This window comes from Nyctereutes procyonoides, unplaced genomic scaffold, assembly GCF_905146905.1.
Source record: "Nyctereutes procyonoides isolate TBG_1078 unplaced genomic scaffold, NYPRO_anot_genome, whole genome shotgun sequence".
In the NCBI taxonomy this organism is placed as follows: domain Eukaryota; kingdom Metazoa; phylum Chordata; class Mammalia; order Carnivora; family Canidae; genus Nyctereutes; species Nyctereutes procyonoides.
Genome location: NW_026575139.1, coordinates 11,275,743 through 11,297,271, shown reverse-complemented (window position 1 = coordinate 11,297,271; position 21,529 = coordinate 11,275,743). Strand labels below are relative to the sequence as shown.

The following is a 21,529-nucleotide window of genomic DNA, read 5'->3' as shown; positions in this document are numbered from 1 at the left end:
AGGTCACAATCTCAAGGTCATGCGATCAAGCCCTGCATTGGGCTCCATGCTGAGCATGGAACCTGCTTGGGATTCTGTCTGTCTGTCTGTCTGTCTCTCTCTCCTTTTGCCCCTCCCACCTTGCTCTCTTTCTAAAAAAATATATATATATATATATATACACATATATAATATTATATTATACATAATACCTTCCTTCTACTGTATGCCACTAATAGCAAGTTATGAAATATGTTTTCTTTTTGGGTATATATCCAAAAGAATTGAAAGCAAAGACTCAAACCAATACTTATGCCCCAATCCAATGTGCATAGCATTACTCACAATAGCCAAAAGATAGAAATAACCCAAATGTCCTGAGGATGAATGGATGAACAACATATGGCATAAACATATACATAGACTCTTATGCAGCCACGAAAAGGAACAAAATTCTGGCACATGTTACAATACAGCTGAACCTTGAGGACATGACACTAAGTGAAAGAAGCCAGACACAAAAGGACAAATACTGATTCCAAAGTTACAGAGACAGAAAGTGGAATAGAGGTTGCCAGGGGCTTGGGAGGAAGGGAGGTTAGGGTGTTACTGTTCCATGGGCAGAGTTTCTCTTTGGGATGATGCCAAAGTCCTGGAGATCAGTAGTGATGGTTGTACAGCACCGGGAATGGATCTAATGCCACTGAGAGACGCTTTAAAATAGTGAAGATGGCAAATTTTATGTTATATGTGTTTTATCGTAACTGAAAAATCAACAACCACCAACCAAAAAATACATATGGTAGAGAGAAAGGCTCATCGATATCATCTACATAGAGCTGTGAAACAGGAATCAGTGTGACAAGATTTGGACAGGATTCATATGAAGCAATGACAAAATTCTACTAAGGCTCATTTTTAAAAGATTTCTATAAACGGAGAGAGAGGCGCTGTGCTCCTGGTGGAAAAACTCAATTTGGTAAGGATGTCATTTCTCCACAAATGAGTCTCTAAATATAAGGCGACTCCAATCAGAATCCAAAGATCTTTTCTGGAACTTAACCAAACGATTCTAAAGCTCATCAGGAAAATTGGAACATAAAAATAAGCGGGGCAGTTTTGCAAAGAAAAAGGAGAAAGAAGCAGGAAAAGAAGAGGGGAGAAGAAAGAGGAGTCATCACAGATATTGAAAGAAAACTGTTGAGATTTTTGGTACCAGTTCCAACAGGGACAGACAGACTGATGGGAAAAGATACAGAATCCAGAACCAAATATAGGAAATTTGCCTCTGATAAAAGTGGCATTTCAAGAGAGTAGTCTAAAGAATAGACTATTTAAAAATTGTGCTACAACTCAGCCTACACCCAGGACAAAATTTTATAGAACTGAACCCACACACATGTGTACGTAAATGGGGGGAAATATAAGACCCATGGATTGAGTCCATGTCAACACCCTGCTTGTGATATTACACCGCAGTTTTGCAAAACATTAGCATTGGGGGAAACTGGGTAAAGTATAAGCAGACTCTCTCTGTGTTATTTCTTATACTTGCTTATAAATCTGCAATTATTGGGATGCCTGGGTGGCTCAGTGGTTGAGCTCCTGCCTTCCGCCCAGGGTGTGATCCTGGGGTCCCAGGATGGAGTCCCTCATCGGGCTCCCTGCATGGAGCTTGCTTTTCTCTCTGCCTGTGTCTCTGCCTCTTTCTCTCTCTCTGTCTCTCATGAATAAATAAATTAATAAATAACCTTTAAATAAATAAATAAAACCTTTAAAAATAAATTAATAAATCTGCAATTATCTCAATAAAAATTTCAATTAAAAATGGTGCTGAGAGGGGATCCCTGGGTGGCTCAGCGGTTTGGCGCCTGCCTTTGGCCCAGGGCGTGATCATGGAGTCCCGGGATCGGGTCCCACGTCAGGCTCCCGGCGCGGAACCTGCTTCTCCCTCTGCCTGTGTCTCTGCCTCTCTCTCTCTCTCTCTCTCTCTCTCTCTCTCTGTCTATCATAAATAAATAAATAAATATTTTTAAAAATGGTGCTGAGAAAAACTATTTTTAAACTGTTAGGTACCTGCACTTGGAGAGAAGTTAATTATTAAATTGCTTATAAAAATTAAAACCATAAGTGAATACTAGTATATTCCTGGAGAATTTTCCCCTCCATGACTCCCAAAGACAAAGCCACAAAAGAAAATTGATGGGAAAAAAAAAAAAAAGAAAATTGATGGAAACTGATGGCTTTTTCTTCAAAAAAATTAAACTTTGACAAAGCAACAACAAAACATTTATGTAAAAATAAAAGGCAAACATACATTGGAAAAATATTTCAGTATACATAAAAGGTGGTAAGTTACTTTTCTTTTTTTTAGAGATTTTATTTATTTATTCATGAGAGAGCACAGAGAGAGGCAGAGACACAGGCAGAGGGAGAAGCAGGCTCCCTTCGGGGAGCTCGATGTGGGACTCGATCCCAAGACCCCAGGGTCACGCCCTGAGCCCAAGGCAGATGTTTAACCCCTGAGCCATCCGGGTGCCCCTAATTTTTTAAAAACTGTATGAAGAGCTCTCACAAATCAATAGGAAAAAAGAACAAATATCCTAATAGGAAAGTGGACTAGACATGAATAGGATTTCACAAAAGAAGAACTAGGAAAGGCCAATAAATGTGTGAAAAATGGCAACAAAGCAGAAGATGGTGAAGAAAGCGTAAATCCCAGAAGAAACATAGTTGAAGGAAACTGGGAACTGGTATCTTTTTCCCAGATAACAAGTAGCTGAGTGTCTGGCACGTGGTCAACACACTCGGGAAGAGTTTGTCGAATAAGCAGGGACACAGAACCTGGCTGACCTGTCTAGAGGAGAAAGGCCCTTTTGGATGCTTACTGTAGAGAAGAGGAAAGGTAGAGAGGACAAAACCATTTTAAGGGGGAAAGGGACAAATTGGGTCACTGTTCATTGTGGAGCCTGTTTTGCCTAAAACTAGAAACGGTGGCATCAGAAAAACATCCATTCCTTAACTCACTAAAAGGACCCTCGTGTCTGGGCTGACAGCCCTAGTTCCCGGGTGGCGTTTGTCTTCGGTGTTTGTTCCCTCAGTGGAAAATCCAATCCTAATGAATCAGCCCCCACTTGCCCCATGACTAGGGAGTGAAAAGTATTTTCAAACATTTCCCCTGGCAGTTAAATTATTACACCAACCCTATTTGCGCCGCAAGCACCACGATGCTTTCTGAGATGGGTTCTCGGCTAGCTTTGGGCGAGAGAAAGTTATAACTGCTTTCTGGAACTAATCATTTCAAAATAAAATGTTTTTAAGAAAAGGCCTCAAGGGAACCCCCCTTCAAAGAATAGTTCATGACAGAAGAGTGATTCATTTCGATACAGACAAAGAAGGTGCCTCTAAAAAGAGCGAAGGGTGAGTTGTAGGTCTCCAAAGCGTCTTTTAAGGAAATGAAAGAAAGGAAAAGGGGAAGGAAGGGAAGAAGGAGGCCAGAAGCGAAGGAAAGAAGAAAAGGAAAGAAAGACTTCATTTTCTGTAGTGAGCTATGGTTTTCTAGAGCTAGAGCTAATTTTCATAGCAAATATGAGTATGTTTGCCACGTGTTTCTGAGACATTCTAGGGAATGCAAGGTGCATCATGGTGCAATGGTAACCTACTGTCTTAGGCCTCTGGGACAAGTACCACGGACTGGGTGGCTAATAATCAGTGGAAATTTATTTCCCACAGTTTCAGAGGTGGGAAGTCTGAGGTCAGGCCGAGTTCCGAAGCCCTCTTTTGGTTTTCAGATTGCTGACGTCCCCTTGCATCCTCACATGACGGAGAGCAGAGAGAGAAAGCAGGCCCTCCCCAGTGACTCTCATAAGGGCACTAATCCCACCAGGAGGCAGGAGGACTGCCCTGTGCTGATCTCAGCTAATCCCATTTACCTCCCCAAAGCCCCACCTCCTAATACATCACACTGGAGAGTAGGGTTTCCACATATGAACTGGCGAGTTGCTGAACCTTCAGTCCATAACACAGAGGAAATCTCATGGGTTTGTAAGGAAGAGTTCTAGACCAGGGAAAGCGTGTTACGGCATTACGAATAACACCTTTCTTTCTTTCTTTTTTTTTTTTAAGATTTTATTTATTCATTCATGAGAGACACAGAGAGAGTGAGAGGCAGAGACACAGGCAGAGGGAAAAGCAGACTCCATGCAGGGAGCCCGATGCGGGACTCGATCCCAGGACCCCAGGATCACGCCCTGAGTCGAAGACAGGCGCTAAACCATTGAGCCACCCAGGGATTCCCAAACACCTTTATTTCTTAAGTTGCATATGATTTCATATGCCCAGGCCTTGCTTCATTCATCTTTGTAAGACCATAACAGACGAGAGAGTCAATATCCTCTAGGTCTCTGGCTTTCAAGCTGGATTTCTGGAAGCACTAGGATCCCACAGTAGGGGGATCGAGGGTGTTGAGAAGGTGGGACGGGGCCTCCCAGGTCACGCAGCACATGGGAGCTTTGCCTGTTGTGTGTACCACCTGCCAGTCATCCAGAGGAGGCTCACATCTCTCTCATCTGCAGCAAGAAATTCGCAAAGGCAGTCAGACTCACTCGTGCTTTATCCAGATGCCCATCAAAATGAAGATATTCTTGTAGCTCCTCAAAATGTCCTGGAGCCAGGGGAATTCTGGGTGGCTCAGCGGTTTAGCACTTGCCTTTGGCCCACAGCGTGATCCTGGAGTCCTGGGATCAAGTCCCGCATCGGGCTCCCTGCATGGAGCCTGCTTCTCCCCCTGCCTGTGTCTCTGCCTCTCTCTCTCTCTGTGTATCTCTCATGAATAAATAAATAAAATCTTTAAAAAAAATGTCCTGGAGCCAGACCTTCTCGTTCACGTTGAAGAAAAGGCATCTGTGACCTGTTGTAGGAACGTTCTACTTAATGGAACCGTGTCCTCGGAGTCCACGGCTGTTTTGTTCGAGAGAGAACATAATCATAGGTGCTTTTTTTTTTTTAATAGGTGCTTGCTTTTAAGGAGTAATTTCATTATGTAAAAGTTAAGAAGCGCTGGAATTGGGACGCCTCCCTGAGATAAGTAAATTAGATGATCCCCCCCGCACCCCACCTTTAAGTGAGGGCAAAGTCAGAACAAATGACAGCATTTATTCCAGCCATCACATTAGCTCAGGGGTTGTGAGGAGAAAAAGGGGCTTGAGAAAGCATAAAACCCAGAGCTAAATTGTCCCCCATGACTCAGTGTTCTCTCAGGGAAACGAAATTTGTCAAATTCCTCTTCAGGCACTGACGTCTTCTGATTCCTGTGGGGCTAATTTCTGTTACCTTCTGAACACAGACATTACTGTGACTCGTAATAATGCAAATGATTTAAAGAATCCTATGTCTCACACCCTGGTTTTCAGCTTTTATAGGCAGAGGAGCATCAATTTATTTTTGACTTGTAAGTGACTTACTGCTAAGGAGTCTAGAAACGTCCCCCAGTTCAGAAATTACCTGAAACGTAGTTTAATCTTTACCATATACGATACTGTCTTTTGTCAAAGAAGCTTCACTATTAACAAAATGAGAGAGATATAATAACCTTAAAAATAGCAGATTCCAAAGATATCTGGGCCTGTAAGAACTCCAGACTTTTGCATCCACAGCAGTAACTGTCACAGAAAAATAGCGCCATGTATAGTGAAAATGCCATTTCCCTCCGGCCCCCCAGCTGCTTTGTGAAATGCTTTAAATTAGCCTGTGATGTCTTCATAGTTGAGAAATGTTACAGATAGAAATGTTTTTCATATGGACTATCGTTGTCATCTGCCAGGCCTGTAGAAGAGGAACCTCAGATACACAGGTGAGCCCTCCCCAGAATCCTGGGATGATTGGATGCCCAAGTCACAGAATGTTGGCACCTGACCGTCCCTAGAGTTCATCTGGGCCGTTCCATCCTCATTTTACCAAAGGGGCAACCAGAATAAGTTGTGACCATCATACATATAGGTTATTAATAGTCTGGACTAGAACCCAGGGCCCTAACTAGCTAGCCCCGTGACTCCAAGCAAGTTTTGTCACCTTTGTGTACTTCAGGTTCTCATGTAAAAGAGGGGGGGGACATAATATTCCTAATTTGCAAGGTTGGCATGAGGATTGAAAAAGTGAGTTTGTGTAAAGCACTAAGCATAGTGTCTGGCTCAGAACGAGTGCTCCGTGCACGTAAACTGTCATCATATTCATCACCCTCTTGTGTCTTAATCTCCCTGCTCCAAGAGCTGGAATAAACAATCAAATGGCCTTGTGCTTAAAGATCCAGAGAACTAAAAAATAATAAATAAATAAATAAATAAATAAATAAATAAATAAATAAATAACAAATAACCCAGAGAACTCATGAACCAGTAGGTCATAGAACGAAGGAGGATATTCCCCAAATCGGTATTTCCAACACTTTTCTCACCACCAGACAGTGAAGCTATGAGCTGCAAATAAAGAGTACAGTTACCAAACTCCTAAAATCAGGAAGTTATTACCAGCTCTCCTTTGCCTACATCACGGAGAAATCCTGTCTTGAATGGAAGACTCTAGAACAATGATTCTCCAGCTCTAGAGTAGTCATCAATATCCAGGGAGGAAACCAGGCCCAGCCCCAGAGATGCCGATCCAGGTGGTAAGGCTTAGGGGTCTGGATCTAACAAGCTCCTTGGGTAGTTCTGGAACCAACAGTCAAGAAGCATTATCTAGAACACGGAATCTAGGCCTATTCCTTTACCAAGGTGGGTTACCATGGCAGCAGGTCCTTAGCAAATGCCCATGTAGAAAGCTGATGTAGAACCAATGCCCATCTCAGCCCTCAGTTGCGCTCCTGCATTTCCCTTCTCCCCTCCACCCAAAAAATCCAAAACCTCATTTTACAAAAAGAAACCACAAACCCATCTGGTTCCAGCCCAGAAAAGTGACTGGCTGGGAAGGAAGTACCACTTCCTGTTCTTCATTACCTTTGTTGCCGTGTAACATAGGAAGCAAGAAGTCCTTGGCTACTCTGGAAGTCCTACAGATCCAAAGGAAGGGGAGCAGCTGTCTTCATGTCCCCTGGTGTCCTGGCTCCACAGTTATCCCAGAGCCTCTGAAGACTGCTCATTCTGATATAATGTACCGCCTAAATGTTTTCTGCATCATTTATTGATATATGAAAGAAATTAAGGGTTGCCTTTGCCCTTAGGACCCCAGAAGTATCATATCTCTCGCTGATTTTGGTAGGGCCCTAACTTAGACCCTTACCCAAGCAGATAGGACCTTTGTTTCCAACTCTCCTGCCCCTTTGCTCTGACCCCAGCTAGAGGTACCTCTCTGAGTGGGGTCTCTGGTCCTTGTACTAGAATCACTATGGGAATTAGTTTAAAATACAGATTTTCTGGCCCCATTTAACCTCCTGAATCAGAATCTCTGAGGGTGAGGCCTGAAAATTCAGTTTTTAACAAACTCCTCAGGGAATTTTCACGTGTACTGAAGTTCAAGACTTTCATGCTAAGTGACCATGGTTTGCTTCTCCCTTATTCACCTCTCAGCTCATTTTCACACTGTAAGTAAAGGTGTGATCAGACCATCCATCTTCCCTGAAGCTTGGCAGAAGCTTTCCATCTGTCTTTTATGTTATTTTCAGGTGACTCAGAAAAAGAGTTTACATGGGGCACCTGGATGGCTCAGTCGTTTAGGCAACCAACTCTTGATTTCTGCTCAGGTCATGATTCCAGTGTCCTGAGATCAAACCCCACCTTGGGCTCCAAGCTCAGCCTTCTGCCCCTCCCTCAGCTTGTGCATGCTTCTTTGTCTCTGTCTCTCTCTCCCTCCCTCCCTCCCTCCCAAATAAATTAATAAATCTTAAAAAAAAAAAAAAGAAAAGGAGTTTACTTGATTTGATAAACAACCTAGTGCAGATTTCCTTCTTGTGTGTCGTTGCAGTACTTTATCTCCTGGACCAGGTTTGATGCTCCTGGAGGGCAGAAGCTATCTTGTAATCACCCACCTAACCCTACCCTGCACATCCTCTTGGCACAGTGTGTGCAACCTAATAAGTATGACAATTACTGCCTTATTTGACTGTCATGTCAACACTTGCCTCCAACAGCTCTCTCCTTAACATCTCGAAATGATATAAGAGGAAGTAAATTTTGCTTCTGAACACTTGACCCTCATAAACCCTTGTCTTTAAGCATTTTCTTGAGAAGACTCATAAAACTTAATCCATACTTCTCATAGCCTGGGAAGTACAGATGGCCACCCTACCTCTTCACACAGTACGCACACCTCTCCCTCCACACTTCCTGTACGTGTGTACTAAGGTACAGATTTGTCCCGGTTTCTCATTACCCCAAGTTTCTATTAAGGAACCTCCCCCCATCACCACTCTGGCACTCTCTGAAGTGTTTGATTTTTTTTTTAAATCGTGCAGTAATTAAGCATGCAGTACTTTCTTTCTCTAAAGGGGCAGGATCCAATCTTCTCCACATTTTAGCTAAGTTGCTAAGACAAGGTTTTACCCATCTGACCATCCATTAAGTATCTGTTCACTTATCTGATCTTTCCACCTACCCCTCCAGCTCATTTCCAGATAGGTGAGGGAGGAGTCAGGGCTTGGATGTCCATGCCTGACTGGAATTGAAGGGCCTACCATACCCGTCCTCAGAGAATCACTTCCCTTGCGGCACTGAATGCTGTACTGAGAAGACCTGATTTATTATTATGCACATGGGAGCCACAGGGCATATTGCTGAACTATGGAGGAAAACTCATATAGGCCAGACAAGGCCAGTTTTAAATCCCATTGTCTGTTTTTGGTAATTTTCCAGTGGTAGTTTGTGAAAAACAAACCAGGTTGAAGGAGAGACATTCTTAGCTTGATGTTAATAATTAGTAGGGTCTGCTTTTTTTTTTTTTTGAGGTTTGTATAAGGGAGATTATGGTGAACACAAACATGGTACAGTGTGATATCCTATCAAACCAGAACAAAATTATGTTTGTTGACAAAAATCTGTCTTGTGGAACTCAACAATGGTGTTCAGAATGGGAGAGGGGTGACTTTTAAAAGGTGTAGGTCTTATAAAAAGGATTTTGAGTGATTAGTTTGTATCTTTGCCTTAGATTTACCAGTGTACAGGGATTACTCAAGTGTGAAGTGAATGGAAATTGTTTATTTTGTAGACTGTATCAGCATCTGGTGCACAGCCAGAGCTTCCAATTTAGGGTTCAAATCCTGGTTTGTCAAATGAAAATTTTCACAGGGTGTTACCATGAGCTTTTTTTGGTGTTATATTGTCTGAGTACTCACTACCATAAAACACTTAATTATAAACAGATAAGTGTGTGTTTGTGCAAATTAACCTCAGTTTATACCCTGGAGGCAGTTAGCCATCAATGGGAGTGTCTATTCCAAAATCCACTTTCAAGAGATAACTATTAAGCACTTTATTTTTTTTTTTTTTTATTTATGATAGTCACACACAGAGAGAGAAAGAGAGGCAGAGACACAGGCAGAGGGAGAAGCAGGCTCCATGCACCAGGAGCCCGACGTGGGACTCGATCCCGGGTCTCCAGGATCGCGCCCTGGGCCAAGGGCAGGCGCCAAACCGCTGCGCCACCCAGGGATCCCCCTATTAAGCACTTTAAATATTGTTATCAAAATCTACACTGTAGGGAACATTGGCCTGCATAAGAAATGTTAGAAACAATTCTTCATTGGAGAAATGAGTGCTATGCAAGAGAGGGTTCGCCAACAGGTTGTGTGAACCAATGCCCTTGCCTTAGATGGGGCAGTGAATTCACTGAGCATATCTGGAACCCATTCAAGGCCTAGAGCTTCACTGTTTCTGTGTCACTTAAAATTCAACAACAAAAAAGAAAATGGGCAAAATAATTGAACAGGCATTAAGAGGATGCCCACCCATCCACAAAACATATGACAAGATGCTCAGCTTAATAGGCATCAAGGAAATGCTAATTAAGACCACCATGTACCCACCAGAATGGTTGAAATGGATATTGGCAAGAATATGAAGAAACTGGGTTTCTCAAACTCTGATGAGGATGGGGTCAATCAGGGCATCCACTTTTCTGAAGATATAATATTGTGTAGGGATCCCTGGGTGGCGCAGCGGTTTAGCGCCTGCCTTTGGCCCAGGGCGCGATCCTGGAGACCTGGGATCAAATCCCACGTCGGGCTCCCGGTCCATGGAGCCTGCTTCTCCCTCTGCCTATGTCTCTGCCCCTCTCTCTCTCACTGTGTGCCTATCATAAATAAATAAAATAAAATAAATTTAAAAAAAAATAATAATAATATTGTGTAAGTCCTCACTTCCACTCCTAAGTATGGGTATCCACAAGAAATATGCATATATGTTCACCAAAAGATATGCACCAGAGTACTACTCATGATAGCCCCAAGCTGGAAATGACCCAAACATGTTTCAACAGTAGAATGCTCTCCTCATCCCACCTGTCCAGTGCCCTCAGCTAGTGTCTGTTTCTTAATATCACAGGCTTGACAACTTGTTTGATTTACAAGTAGAATTCCCATTAAATTCCAAACTCCCTAAAGATCTCCTCTTGACACTCTTTGAAATCCCTTACAATCAGTTACCAATGAAGCGTGAAGGGAGGAGCTGGAGCAGCCCAGAAATCATGGGGAGAAGATGCCTGTTGAAAAAATTGCAAGCCCCAGAGAGAAGACATTTCATTAGTCATTGCTATGCAGCAAACCTCCCTAAATTAGCAGCTTAAACAACAATCATGGACATTTCTCACAATGCTGTAGATCTGCTGGGCTCAACTGGTGGTTCTCTGGTTCCACAGGGTACAGCTGGTATATCTTATGCTTGACTGGGGCTGGAATGCCCAAAATGGATTTACCCAGTATCCGAGGAGGCTGAAGTGGCTGGGGAGGGCTGGGACTCTCTCCAGCTAAGTGGTCACACTTTTCACATAGTGACTCGGGAGTCCAGAAAGAGAAAGAAAGATAAAACTGCTAGGCTCCTTATTGTCTAAGCCTGGAAGTGGTGCAGCATGACTTCTGCCACTGTGATTGGTCAGAGCAAGTCTCAAGGTCATCCAAGATTCAAGGAGAAGGGAAATAGGCTTCAGTTCTTACAGGGGTGGGAGCAGTTTGCTCAAAATCATCTTTGAGGGATCCCTGGGTGGCGCAGCGATTTGGCGCCTGCCTTTGGTCCAGGGCGCGATCCTGGAGACCCGGGATCGAGTCCCACATCGGGCTCCCGGGGCATGGAGCCTGCTTCTCCCTCTGCCTGTGTCTCTGCCTCTCTCTCTCTGTGACTATCATAAATAAATAAAAAAAAAAAAATCAAAATCATCTTTGAAAAACAATTTTCCACAGGCAACAAGAGTAAGGGAGGGCAATCTGGATAAGGAACCTGGATTCAAGCCAAGCCTCCACCCCTCAAGATTACCTGGCTTTTCAGTGCCTCAGTCTCCCCACTTATGACAGAAAACTGTGAAGTTCCTCTCAGCTCTAATAGCTGTGGTTCTATAATACATATAAACTCTGTAACTGGTAAAACCCTCAAGTCTTCCATCATTGGAGCACCATTCCCATCCCTCACATCCCCCTAAGAATAGTCCATGGGGTCTGGTTTTGGTGGATTTTTTTTTAAGATTTATTCATTTATTTGAGAGAGAGAGAGGGAGTGCACGTGCTCATGCATGTGACCTAGGGGAGGGGGGATGCATAGAGGGAGAGAGAGGCAGAGAATCAGACTTCCACTGAACATGGATCCTGAGACCATGATCTGAGCTGAAACCAAGAGTTAGAGGCTTTACCCACTGAGCACCTAAGCACCCCCACCATGGGGTTTATTTTTGCCCACTCTTTCCATCCTAATTGAAACTGGAAGGAGACTCCTAACTCTGGGAAACAAAGGGTTTCAGAAGGGGAGGTGGGGGGGTAACTGGGTGATGGGCACTGAGGAGGGCACTTAATGGGATGAGCACACGGTGTTACACTATATGTTGGCAAATTTAATTTAATTTTAAAAAAATGTAGTCTCATCTCCCTACAAAGAGAGGCTTAAGATTTCCAAATCAAAAAGATAATGAAAAATTTGTGCAAGCCAAACTTTGATTTCTCAGTGTATTGAGAAGAATGAATCAAGAGGGTTGATTGTTTTGGGCAGGTATTTGCCTGCCATTTGAGAAAAACTTCCAGAATAGTTTAACACATTTTTCTCTGTTAAAAGTCATGAAAGATATAAAGCATTATGAAAAATTAAATCACCCAAAAGATCACCACCTTGAAATAACCTGATTCAAAATCTTGTCTCTTTCCCTTTATGTTATTTTTGTGTGGGTATTTGTGACAGAACTTGTCGGTTCTGGGGTCCTTCACTTTCCCAAGAAACTCCAGTAAACCCTGGCCAGTCTAAGAGGAAATCCATTCCTCTTATAGATCATTGGTTTGGAAAGAGGGCTTGTTCTAATTAATTATGTATAATGGGAATTTTGCCAGAGGGTTTCTGGAAAGGATTCTCTGCTCTTACGAAGACATACACGAGACAGGAATATGACATTTTCCAGCTCTTGTCATTAGATTGTGAAAAGTTAATGCCCAAAGTTGTTGGCATGGGGAGGAACTAGTCAACCTGTTGACAATTCCAGAGCCAGAAAGGTGAAATGGTTTTGGTTCATAGATCATTTGGAAAGCTACCCAACTAGACACCCAATTAATCTGAAGCCACACTATCTCCAAATTTAATGTTCTGTGAGATAATATATCCCCTTCATGTGTAAGTCACCTCTATTCATGATTTGCTATTACTGGCAACCAAAAGCAAAATCCTCACTGCTCCTATTTACGTAACTGCATAAATGTATTTTACAAAGTTTATTCCTTCATCCAACAAATGTTTAATGAGGATGCCCCATGCACTAGCTTGAGTCATTCTGCAGACACGCTTTGGCTCTGCATTTTTTCCATTTAATGTTTTCGGCAGTCATTAAAAACTCTCTTTGAATATGTCATTTTAATGGCTTCATTTTAATGGCTACTTTATTTAGTCATTTCCCTGTTATCTGACATTTGGGTTGCCGAGGATTTTTGTCATTAAAAGCAAAGACATGGTGAACACCAATGTACATAATGAGTCACATTTCTGATATTTTGGGGACATATTCCTAAAAACAAAAAGAGAAGAAGATACAAGTATTTTTAAAATGCCTGAAACATTCCCAAATTGCTTTCTAGACAGTTTATGCCAATTTGTATGTCCCCATACAGCATTTGAAATTTTCTGCTGTATCTGAGGGCACTCTGATAATAGGCATTTTTTTTAAAAAAAATGTTTCTAGGAAGAATTGTGATTAAAGTCTACAGGACATATTTACCTGAAAAATCAATGGCATAAAAAATGGGAGGGGAGGCTGTCAATGAATAAAGGAGACTTACAAGATATAATGCTTGGATCTTGCTAGCATCCTGATTCATACAGATCTTTAAAAAGATATTTTTGAGAAATTTGAGTATGGCCTAGCTATTATTTGGTTTTAGGGAATTAGTGTTGGTTTTATTAGGTATAATAATGTGGTTGTGTTGGGAAAATAGAGTGCTTGTCAGTTATAGACGCATCCTTATTTTTTAAATTTATTTTTCAAGTCCCAGCATAGAACTTGAACTCAACAGCCCTGAGATTAAGACCTGAGCGGAGTTCAAGAGTCGGCTGTTCAACCGACTGAGCCACCCAAGCTCCCCAATGTGTCCTTATTGATGGATATTAATGGATGAAATGGCGTGTTATTTAGGATTTATTTTAAAATACTCCAGCAAATACAGGAGGTGGGGTGGGATAGGAGAACCATGATTGGCAAAATGTCGACAACTGCTTCAAGTGGGAAATGAGGGTTTATTAATATTCTCTTTACCTTTGTGTATGTTTGAAAATATGTATGCAAAGCTTTTCAGTGTTTTACCCTGATTAATTTTTTTGAAGAATATAATAGTCAACAGAATATACATAAATGCTAGGAGACCGCAGGTCTACTTTCCTCTCTTCATAGTCTAAATGAAAAGCTCTATTGGGGTTGACTGTGACCCTGGCATTCCCCGGCTGCTTCATTCCTGGCTCCAAGGACACCAGAGAACCTGGTTTGGTCCCAAGAGCTACGCTAGGGGTCACACTGAAGCAGACCTGAAATGGTTCCAATGAGCCAGAACGAAGTAGGCTGCCAGGCAAGCTTCCTTGGAGTCCTTGGACTCCAAACTCCTGGGCCCTAGGTCCTCAGTCAGCTAGCTCATGTGCTCCCAGACTCAGGGGTTGGACAGAAATCAGATGACCTCAGGCTTCAAGCGCAGAAAATAAATTATATACTGAAAAGCACCACCTGTGACAATCAGTTTCATTTGTGTGCCTACGAAATACAAGGAGACCAAAATGCATGGGGTGTAGCACATTTTAGAAACAGACTTAATTACATCACTTGTTGGAAGAGGCACACATACATTCAGAAACATGTGTTTTAGTAAATGAAAATTGTAGGGTTTCAGTTTATGATGCAAGCCAATCCCCTGATTTGGGTACCAGATTTGGCAGCCACTGTGGTCTGGGTGTCTATGTAAAGCGTGGAACTAGAGATGCTTGGTTAATTTCCCTCCCCCGATTCTAGTCTTGATGCTACACCTGTCAGTGGCTGGCACTCACCTAGCATAGTCAGGTGGAAAGAGCACAGGCCTGGGAGACAAATTGAGGTTCTCATTCTGGCTTTACATCTTTATGCAGGTTACTTAGCTTCTGTACTCTTCTTTTTCTCACCTGTCAAATGGAACTAGTAGGCTAATAAGAGCCAGCTCCCCAGCAAGGGGGCGAGGAGCCAGGGATACCTGGCAGAGGGCAGGTATGCTTGGTGATGCTTTTATCCTCTTCCTTCACCAAGGAGGACCCTGAGGCTTCTCATTCCCAATCCAAGGCATCCCTAATGTTCAGTGTTATGGGCTCAAAAGAGGGAAGGCTTTTTATGAAAAAGCCTATAGTATTGAACTTCCACACTTTTAAGCTCTGACAATAGCAGAAGTTGTGGAAACACCTCTCACAGCAAACTAGAGGAGGGCTGCCTCCCAGTGCTTCTCTCACACTACCATGTATGCCATTTTTCTGTCATTTTTGCTGATTGAAAAGATGGCAGTGATCAACCAGGTTCAGTAGGTAATCAAAACTCATGGCTTCACTGTCCTTTGATAAAATGGAATGTTTTAAAGCCAAATAAGCAAGATAAAATCCAGAAATTTTCAGTCCCTGGGACACGTCCCCACATCACTAGACATGTCATTCATTGGAAAAGTCAGTTTACTGAGCTTGTCAGCTGGCTTCAGTCATGCACCTGTACATCATTCACCCCAAGTGAGGCAGCATTCGGGCCCCTGAAGCCGGATAACTCCACTCTGCCTTTATTTTGACACTTGACTCTCTATGCCTTGTCTTGTAGGTAGCAGCTTATTTGTCCCAGCCTGGATGTGAGGTTCCTTGAGGTCAAGGACCTTGTCCGGCTAATAATCATTGTGTGGTCCAAACAGTGCAGGCTCTTGAACTTCACAGGTGCTTAATTAATTATTGTCGTAAACTTTGGCTGAGAGCTATTCTTAACTGCTCTACTTTCCAAGACTAAAATAATCAAGTCACCTCTGGGATCAGAAAGGAAGATTTTTGGGGTAGCAAACATGTGCCCATTTAAATCTTGTGCTACATGAGAAAGTTCTCCTCTGATTGTTGGCAAGAACCTCCCCCTCCCGCTCCCTTGCTATTTCTGGGCTTTCCTCATTTTCAATGCCTTTATTCTGTTTCTAGAATATTGTTGGGTCAATAAAAGGCCCCAGATAAGTGTTTGTCTTTTTTTTTCTGCTTGTTGCCTCTGTTCTGTCTCCAATGAAGAGACCCCTAAGACTCCTCTGGCCTTACAGCTTTGGGGCAGGGGCTCCAGCTTCCATTGTTTTTGTTGTTGTTTTGTTGTTGTTGTTTTTAAGATTTTATTTACTTGTTAGAAAGAGCATGAGCAGGGGTGGAGCAGAGGGAGAAGGGGGAGAAGGACAAGCAGACTCCCCACCAAGCAGGGAGCCTGACATGGGGCTTGATCCTAGGACCTGGAGATCATGACCCAAGCCGAAGGCAGATGCTCAACCGACTGAGCCACCCAGGAACCCCTTGTCATTCATTTCTTAGTGCAGAAAGATCTGCAAGTTGTACTGCTTCCGGGAATTCACTGAGCCAGAAGAGGTGCCCCAACATCCTCAGATAACCAGGAACTAATCACTCAACACCTTGGTTACTCCTCAGAGTTCTTTGGCCTGGGGAGAGAAAGACATTGCTCTCAGCTCAGTCCTTAAACTCAGTAAGTTTTTTCTAAATTCTCCACTATTAAAACCACCTCATTTCAATTTGAGCTTGGGGATAAGAATGAAAGGTACTAACAAGAGAAAACACAGAAAACACAAAGTATTTCTATTTATTTACTTATTTAAGAGAGAGAGAGAGGTGGGGGAGTGGGGTGGGAGCAGAGGAAGAAGGAGAATCTCACGTAGACTCCGCACTGAGTGTGGAGCCCGACACAGGGCTTTATCTCATGACCTGAGGTGAAACCAAGAGTCAGATGCTCAATTGACTGAGCCACCCAGGCACCCCAAAACAAAGTATTTCTTTACATAAGGAAGGCACCTAATAAATGAAACATGCAAGGCGAAGAGTTGCTGAGGGAGTTCCCAGGGAAGAGATAAGGGTCTACTTTTCTCTCTACCATTAGAGTCCATAACTGTAACTCCCAATGGAAGTATCTCCAGCCTCCCCCGCCATCACCCCCCACCGCCCATGCTCCTTCCTTAATGAAATCATCTCCTCCCATCCAGCTAAAAAGCTAGATTGACCATCTTTCTCCAGTCACCTGATTACCGGTTGCTTACAGCCTACACTCGTGTAGACCCTTTTGGGCTGTAAAAGAACAATCCAATTGAACTGGATGGTAACCAGACGGTAGCACAGTCTGTATAGCTAAGTGTTTGAGAAGGGTGGCCCCTTGGCTCTGCCTGAGGAGAGCAGGAGGCCATCTCCCCAGAAGCCCACACATGGCAAGGCCTGACCTGACCATGTCCCAGCGTGCACTGGGAAGCAACCATGGGCAGCTGTGATAACAAAGAAAAGTATTGGCTTGGGGACAAGCAGGGTGTCATCAGGAAACAGGATAAGGGTGAGTCCTCAAGATCCCAATGATGGAGCTTAAGTTAGGAACCTGAACTTGATAATAAAGGGGAAAAATGGAGATAAGTTTGGACCAAGGTTTGGTCCGAATGAAAGGCGGAACCCAGGGAGGCAGTCTCAGTACTCCTTTTTTGAATGGCATTTGTTTTCAGAGACTTTGATGCCCATCCCTAGAACAGATCGGAATTCTCATGGTTACTGAATCATTTGCTTGGAAGGATTCCATGTCCCTTGGAGTGGGCTGACCCTGGCCACCCCTCAGTGAGAAATACTGAGTGAATCACTGCTCTTTTCTTTTTCTTGGTGTTTTTAGAAATGCCTATTGTCCTGTAGTTGGTATTCTTGGGAACATGTCTGTGTGCATGGGTGAGAAGGTCAAGAAGGTAGAAATTGTGAACAGTAAGAGGTAAAGGAAAGAGAGACACTTTTTGTTTGATCACACTATAAAAATCAACACCTCAGTTTTCACTCCCCAAATATAAGGTGTATGTTTGAAGTATTTTGTTTAAAAGATGGGCAAATCTTGAGCACATTTCTCATTTCTACATATGCTGGCATTTGCTGTTTCTCTGAAATACCACTACCACACTCGTGTACACACATTTCATGTGTCTGAAATACCACACATGCACGCGCGCACACACACACGCACACACACCTCTCCTTGCCTGCCTAATTCCTCTGTAGCTTTCAAGCATCCCTGCTTAGTCTTCCCAGAACCTCAAGCCTGAGATGGGTTCCCCTCTTGGCTGCTCCCATAGGACACTACTTCCTCCAGCACAACACGTACACGGTAGAGTAGTCACCGCGCTGGGCTAGAGCTCCACAGGGACAGAGCCCAGATCTGGCTATTTTACAGTTTAATCCCCAGTTCCTGGAATGGCACTGAATGAGTATTTGTGCAATAACTGAATTCTGATGAGTCTGAACAAACCTTTTCTTTGTACGAACCTTCTTTGTATGAAACTTTCTCTTGTACGAACCTTCTTTGTATGAAACTTGTCGAACTCTTGTATGAAACTTCTCTGTCTGAACAACATCTGCTGACTGTGGCTGTTCAGGTTGTGCACTCCACAGGACATCTAGCCAAGTCGACAGGGGAGGCCCAAAATCCAACTCTCATTCTCATCACCCAGCCACTTTTTTGCTGCCTGGAGGCAACCACCTGGAGGAAGAGGTGCCTTTTCCTGATTTGCACCATGGCACCCTACAAGCTTTCAGCAGTGCAGCTCTGAACAACGCGCAGTGTCTTCACTGAGAGCCCCTCGCCCCCCCTGGTTCCTAGAAAGGCTAGGACTGAGCACTTTTTATGACACTCATTCTTCGGGCCCTCTGCCAGCCGTCACAGCCAAGACCCTGCCCGTGTTCCCTCACTCTTCTCTGATTTTTGTCTCCTGCAGGGTTTGGGATGACCACTCCAGCGACAGTGGGAGGAAAAATCTTTCTGATCTTTTATGGCCTCATTGGGTGCGCGAGCACCATCCTGTTCTTCAACCTCTTCCTGGAGCGCTTGATCACCGTCATCGCCTACATCATGAAATCGTGCCACCAGCGGCAGCTCCAGAGACGAGGGGCCCTGCCCCCCGAGAGCCTGAAGAACCCGGGCAGGTGCGAGGCGGACAGCCTGGCCGGCTGGAAGCCCTCCGTGTACTACGTCATGCTCATCCTGTGCGTGGCCTCCCTCCTCATCTCCTGCTGTGCCTCGGCCATGTACACCTCCATCGAGGGCTGGAGCTACTTCGACTCGCTCTACTTCTGCTTTGTGGCTTTCAGCACCATCGGCTTCGGGGACCTGGTCAGCAGCCAGCACGCCCAGTACGATCGCCAGGGCCTCTACCGCTTCGCCAACTTCGTGTTCATCCTCATGGGCGTCTGCTGCATCTACTCCTTGTTCAACGTCATCTCCATCCTCATCAAGCAGTCGGTGAACTGGATCCTGAGGAAGATGGAAGGGGGCTGCTGCCAGCAGTGCCGGAGGAGACTTGGCCGCTCACGGAGGAACGTGGTCATGCCAGGCAACAGCGTGCAGAACCGCTGCAACATCTCCATAGACACGGACGGGGTGATGGACAGCGACACCGACGGGCGGCGACTGTCGGGGGAGATGATCTCCATGAAGGACTTCCTGGCCGCCAACAAGGTCTCGCTGGCCATCCTCCAGAAGCAGCTGTCTGAGACGGCCAACGGCGGCCCGCCGCAGGCCAGCATGCTGTCCCGGGACAGTGAGTTCTCGGGCGGGGTGGGGGCCTTTGCCATCATGAACAACAGGCTGGCCGAGACCAGCGGGGACAGGTAGGAGTGAGGAGTGGACACCGGGAGGGTGGGCGACGACGTCGATGACCAGGGGATGGGCATCCAGCTCAGCTCCGCACCGCCCGGCTTGCTCTGGAGCTGCCCCCGTCACCCTATGCAGGCCCCGCCGTACAGAGCTCTCCTCCTCCCACTCACGGCCACCTGCCGGGGCTGCAGGACCCAGGCCCAGGCCTCTCTCCTCCTCTTGACTCTCTGAGGTCACAGTCAGTCTCAAGAATGAACGACAAAAACAGCCTGAGACACTGGCATGTTCCTTTACGCATCTTCCTCCAGGGAGGGAGGGGGATTAAGTAGGCTGCTCTGTTCTTCATTTGGAAATAAAAATCCCCAAGGAAGATCCTCCGGTACCTCCGGAGCCCTGATTCAGTGAATGCAGATTCACTGGTCTTCCCACCGCCTTCAAAAAAGCCGGGGTGGGGGGTGTTTCAGATGTGTCTGGGCCCCGGACTTCCTTCGGAACGGATTTGCCCACGGTCCACGGAGAGGGAAGTCACCTGTTCTACCCTCCGTGTCTGCTTCTCTGCTTTTTGTTTTTCCTTTCTCTTATTTTTAAGATCCTAATGCTGGGCTAACGTGTCCGTGGGACATCCATGTGCTAAGAAAACTAAATTCAGCTTCAAGCCTTGAAACTGCAGCTGAGTAGTGGAGACACTCACTTTTGTAATGAAAGAACATAGCTTAACATTCTCCCTTTGAATGGTCACAGAGACCATGTCATTTTTTTTTTTAAACCAGGGCTTGGGGCCCATTGCAAAGATAATGGCTATTTATTAGAACTGAAAATTGAATAAATCCTCACTTTATTAACTAAGATGACATGAGTGCTCATTATGGCCAGTGGGGCTGGGCGGGGGGTGCCTAATTAAATGCGCATTTCTTGTGCTCAGAGAAAAAGGAAATAAGAAATGAACCCTTAGGGATAGGAGTGTCATCTTGGATTCTTGGCTGGGGAAACATTCTAGGCCAGATAAGAAAATTTGGCTTCTCCTGTGTCATTTGTTTCGGTTCTGCCTTCTGGGATTGTAATAAGTCTAGTTACATAACCTCCCGAGCCAGTAAAACATTCATGCTGGGAACAAAGGCTGTTGATCTTCTTCATATATTCAGGAGAGAACATTTTGAAGTTTGAGAGCAGCGTCAACAAGAGATAGCTGGGGTTTTTTTTAAATAAAATAAGGATGGTACACACAGCTATTTTAGAAATGATGAAGAAGGTTGGGCGTCGGTGAAGAAAAGGAAGCCAAGACCTATGTCTAATGAAACTGAAATATTGAGCAGAAAGCATCAGAGCTGGGAGGATCTTAGGAACCATCCCATGCAACTTTCTTGTGTTTTAGACAAGGAAGAAAAAGGGGCATGGAGGGAGTACTCCTTGCTGAACTCTTTGGGCTGACAGCGGATAGCTAGGCAGACAGTTAGGAGAACCCAGGTGTCTGGATGGGGACATCTGGGCTCATCACACACACTCCACACAGCTTCAGAACCTCCCTTAGCTGCTCCCTCTTAGACTGAGTTGCCTTTCCTTCCAACTGTCAAATCCAATATTTTCTCTACAATGCCCAAAGTACTCAAGAGCAAGGATCCAATAAGCAGCAGCCGTGGGCTTTGAACTAAGGGCTGTGCAGCTCCAAAGTCAGAGATCTTCAAGTCTTCCCTCATATTATTCTTGAAGCATCTTGGAGCTTCTGCAAAACCTCATTACGAACCTCTGATCACAAACCAAGCTCCCCAGGGGCCCTGCCCTACATGAAGCATCATGGGGATAGGGAAAGAAACTGGGTTCTTGCCCCAGGAGATTTCTGGATCTCCACATTCATGGTAGAGGGACTGGCACAAAGCAAGTCCTTGCTTCTCCAATCCAAGTTCCTAGACCTCAGAGGTGTACCCAGAGGCCAAGGGGCATTAGTACAAGCGAGTGTCATCTTCCGAGAAGGTCAGTGTACTAAATTATTTTTGCAGAGAGATGTTATGTCAAAACACATGGCTCTACTTAAGTAGGATCCAAA

At 44.5% G+C, this 21,529-nt stretch overlaps 1 protein-coding gene across 1 annotated transcript in view; it reads left to right on the top strand.

The window, feature by feature from the left end:
- Positions 1 to 20,304, top strand: part of KCNK13 (potassium two pore domain channel subfamily K member 13) — a 97,662-nt gene extending 77,358 nt beyond the window's left edge. Inside the window, exon 2 of the mRNA XM_055304286.1 lies at positions 18,611 to 20,304. Coding sequence (XP_055160261.1) covers positions 18,611 to 19,506 — 896 coding nt within the window. The 3' untranslated portion in view covers positions 19,507 to 20,304. The remainder of the gene's footprint in view (positions 1 to 18,610) is intronic.
- Positions 20,305 to 21,529: the final 1,225 nt, after the last annotated feature.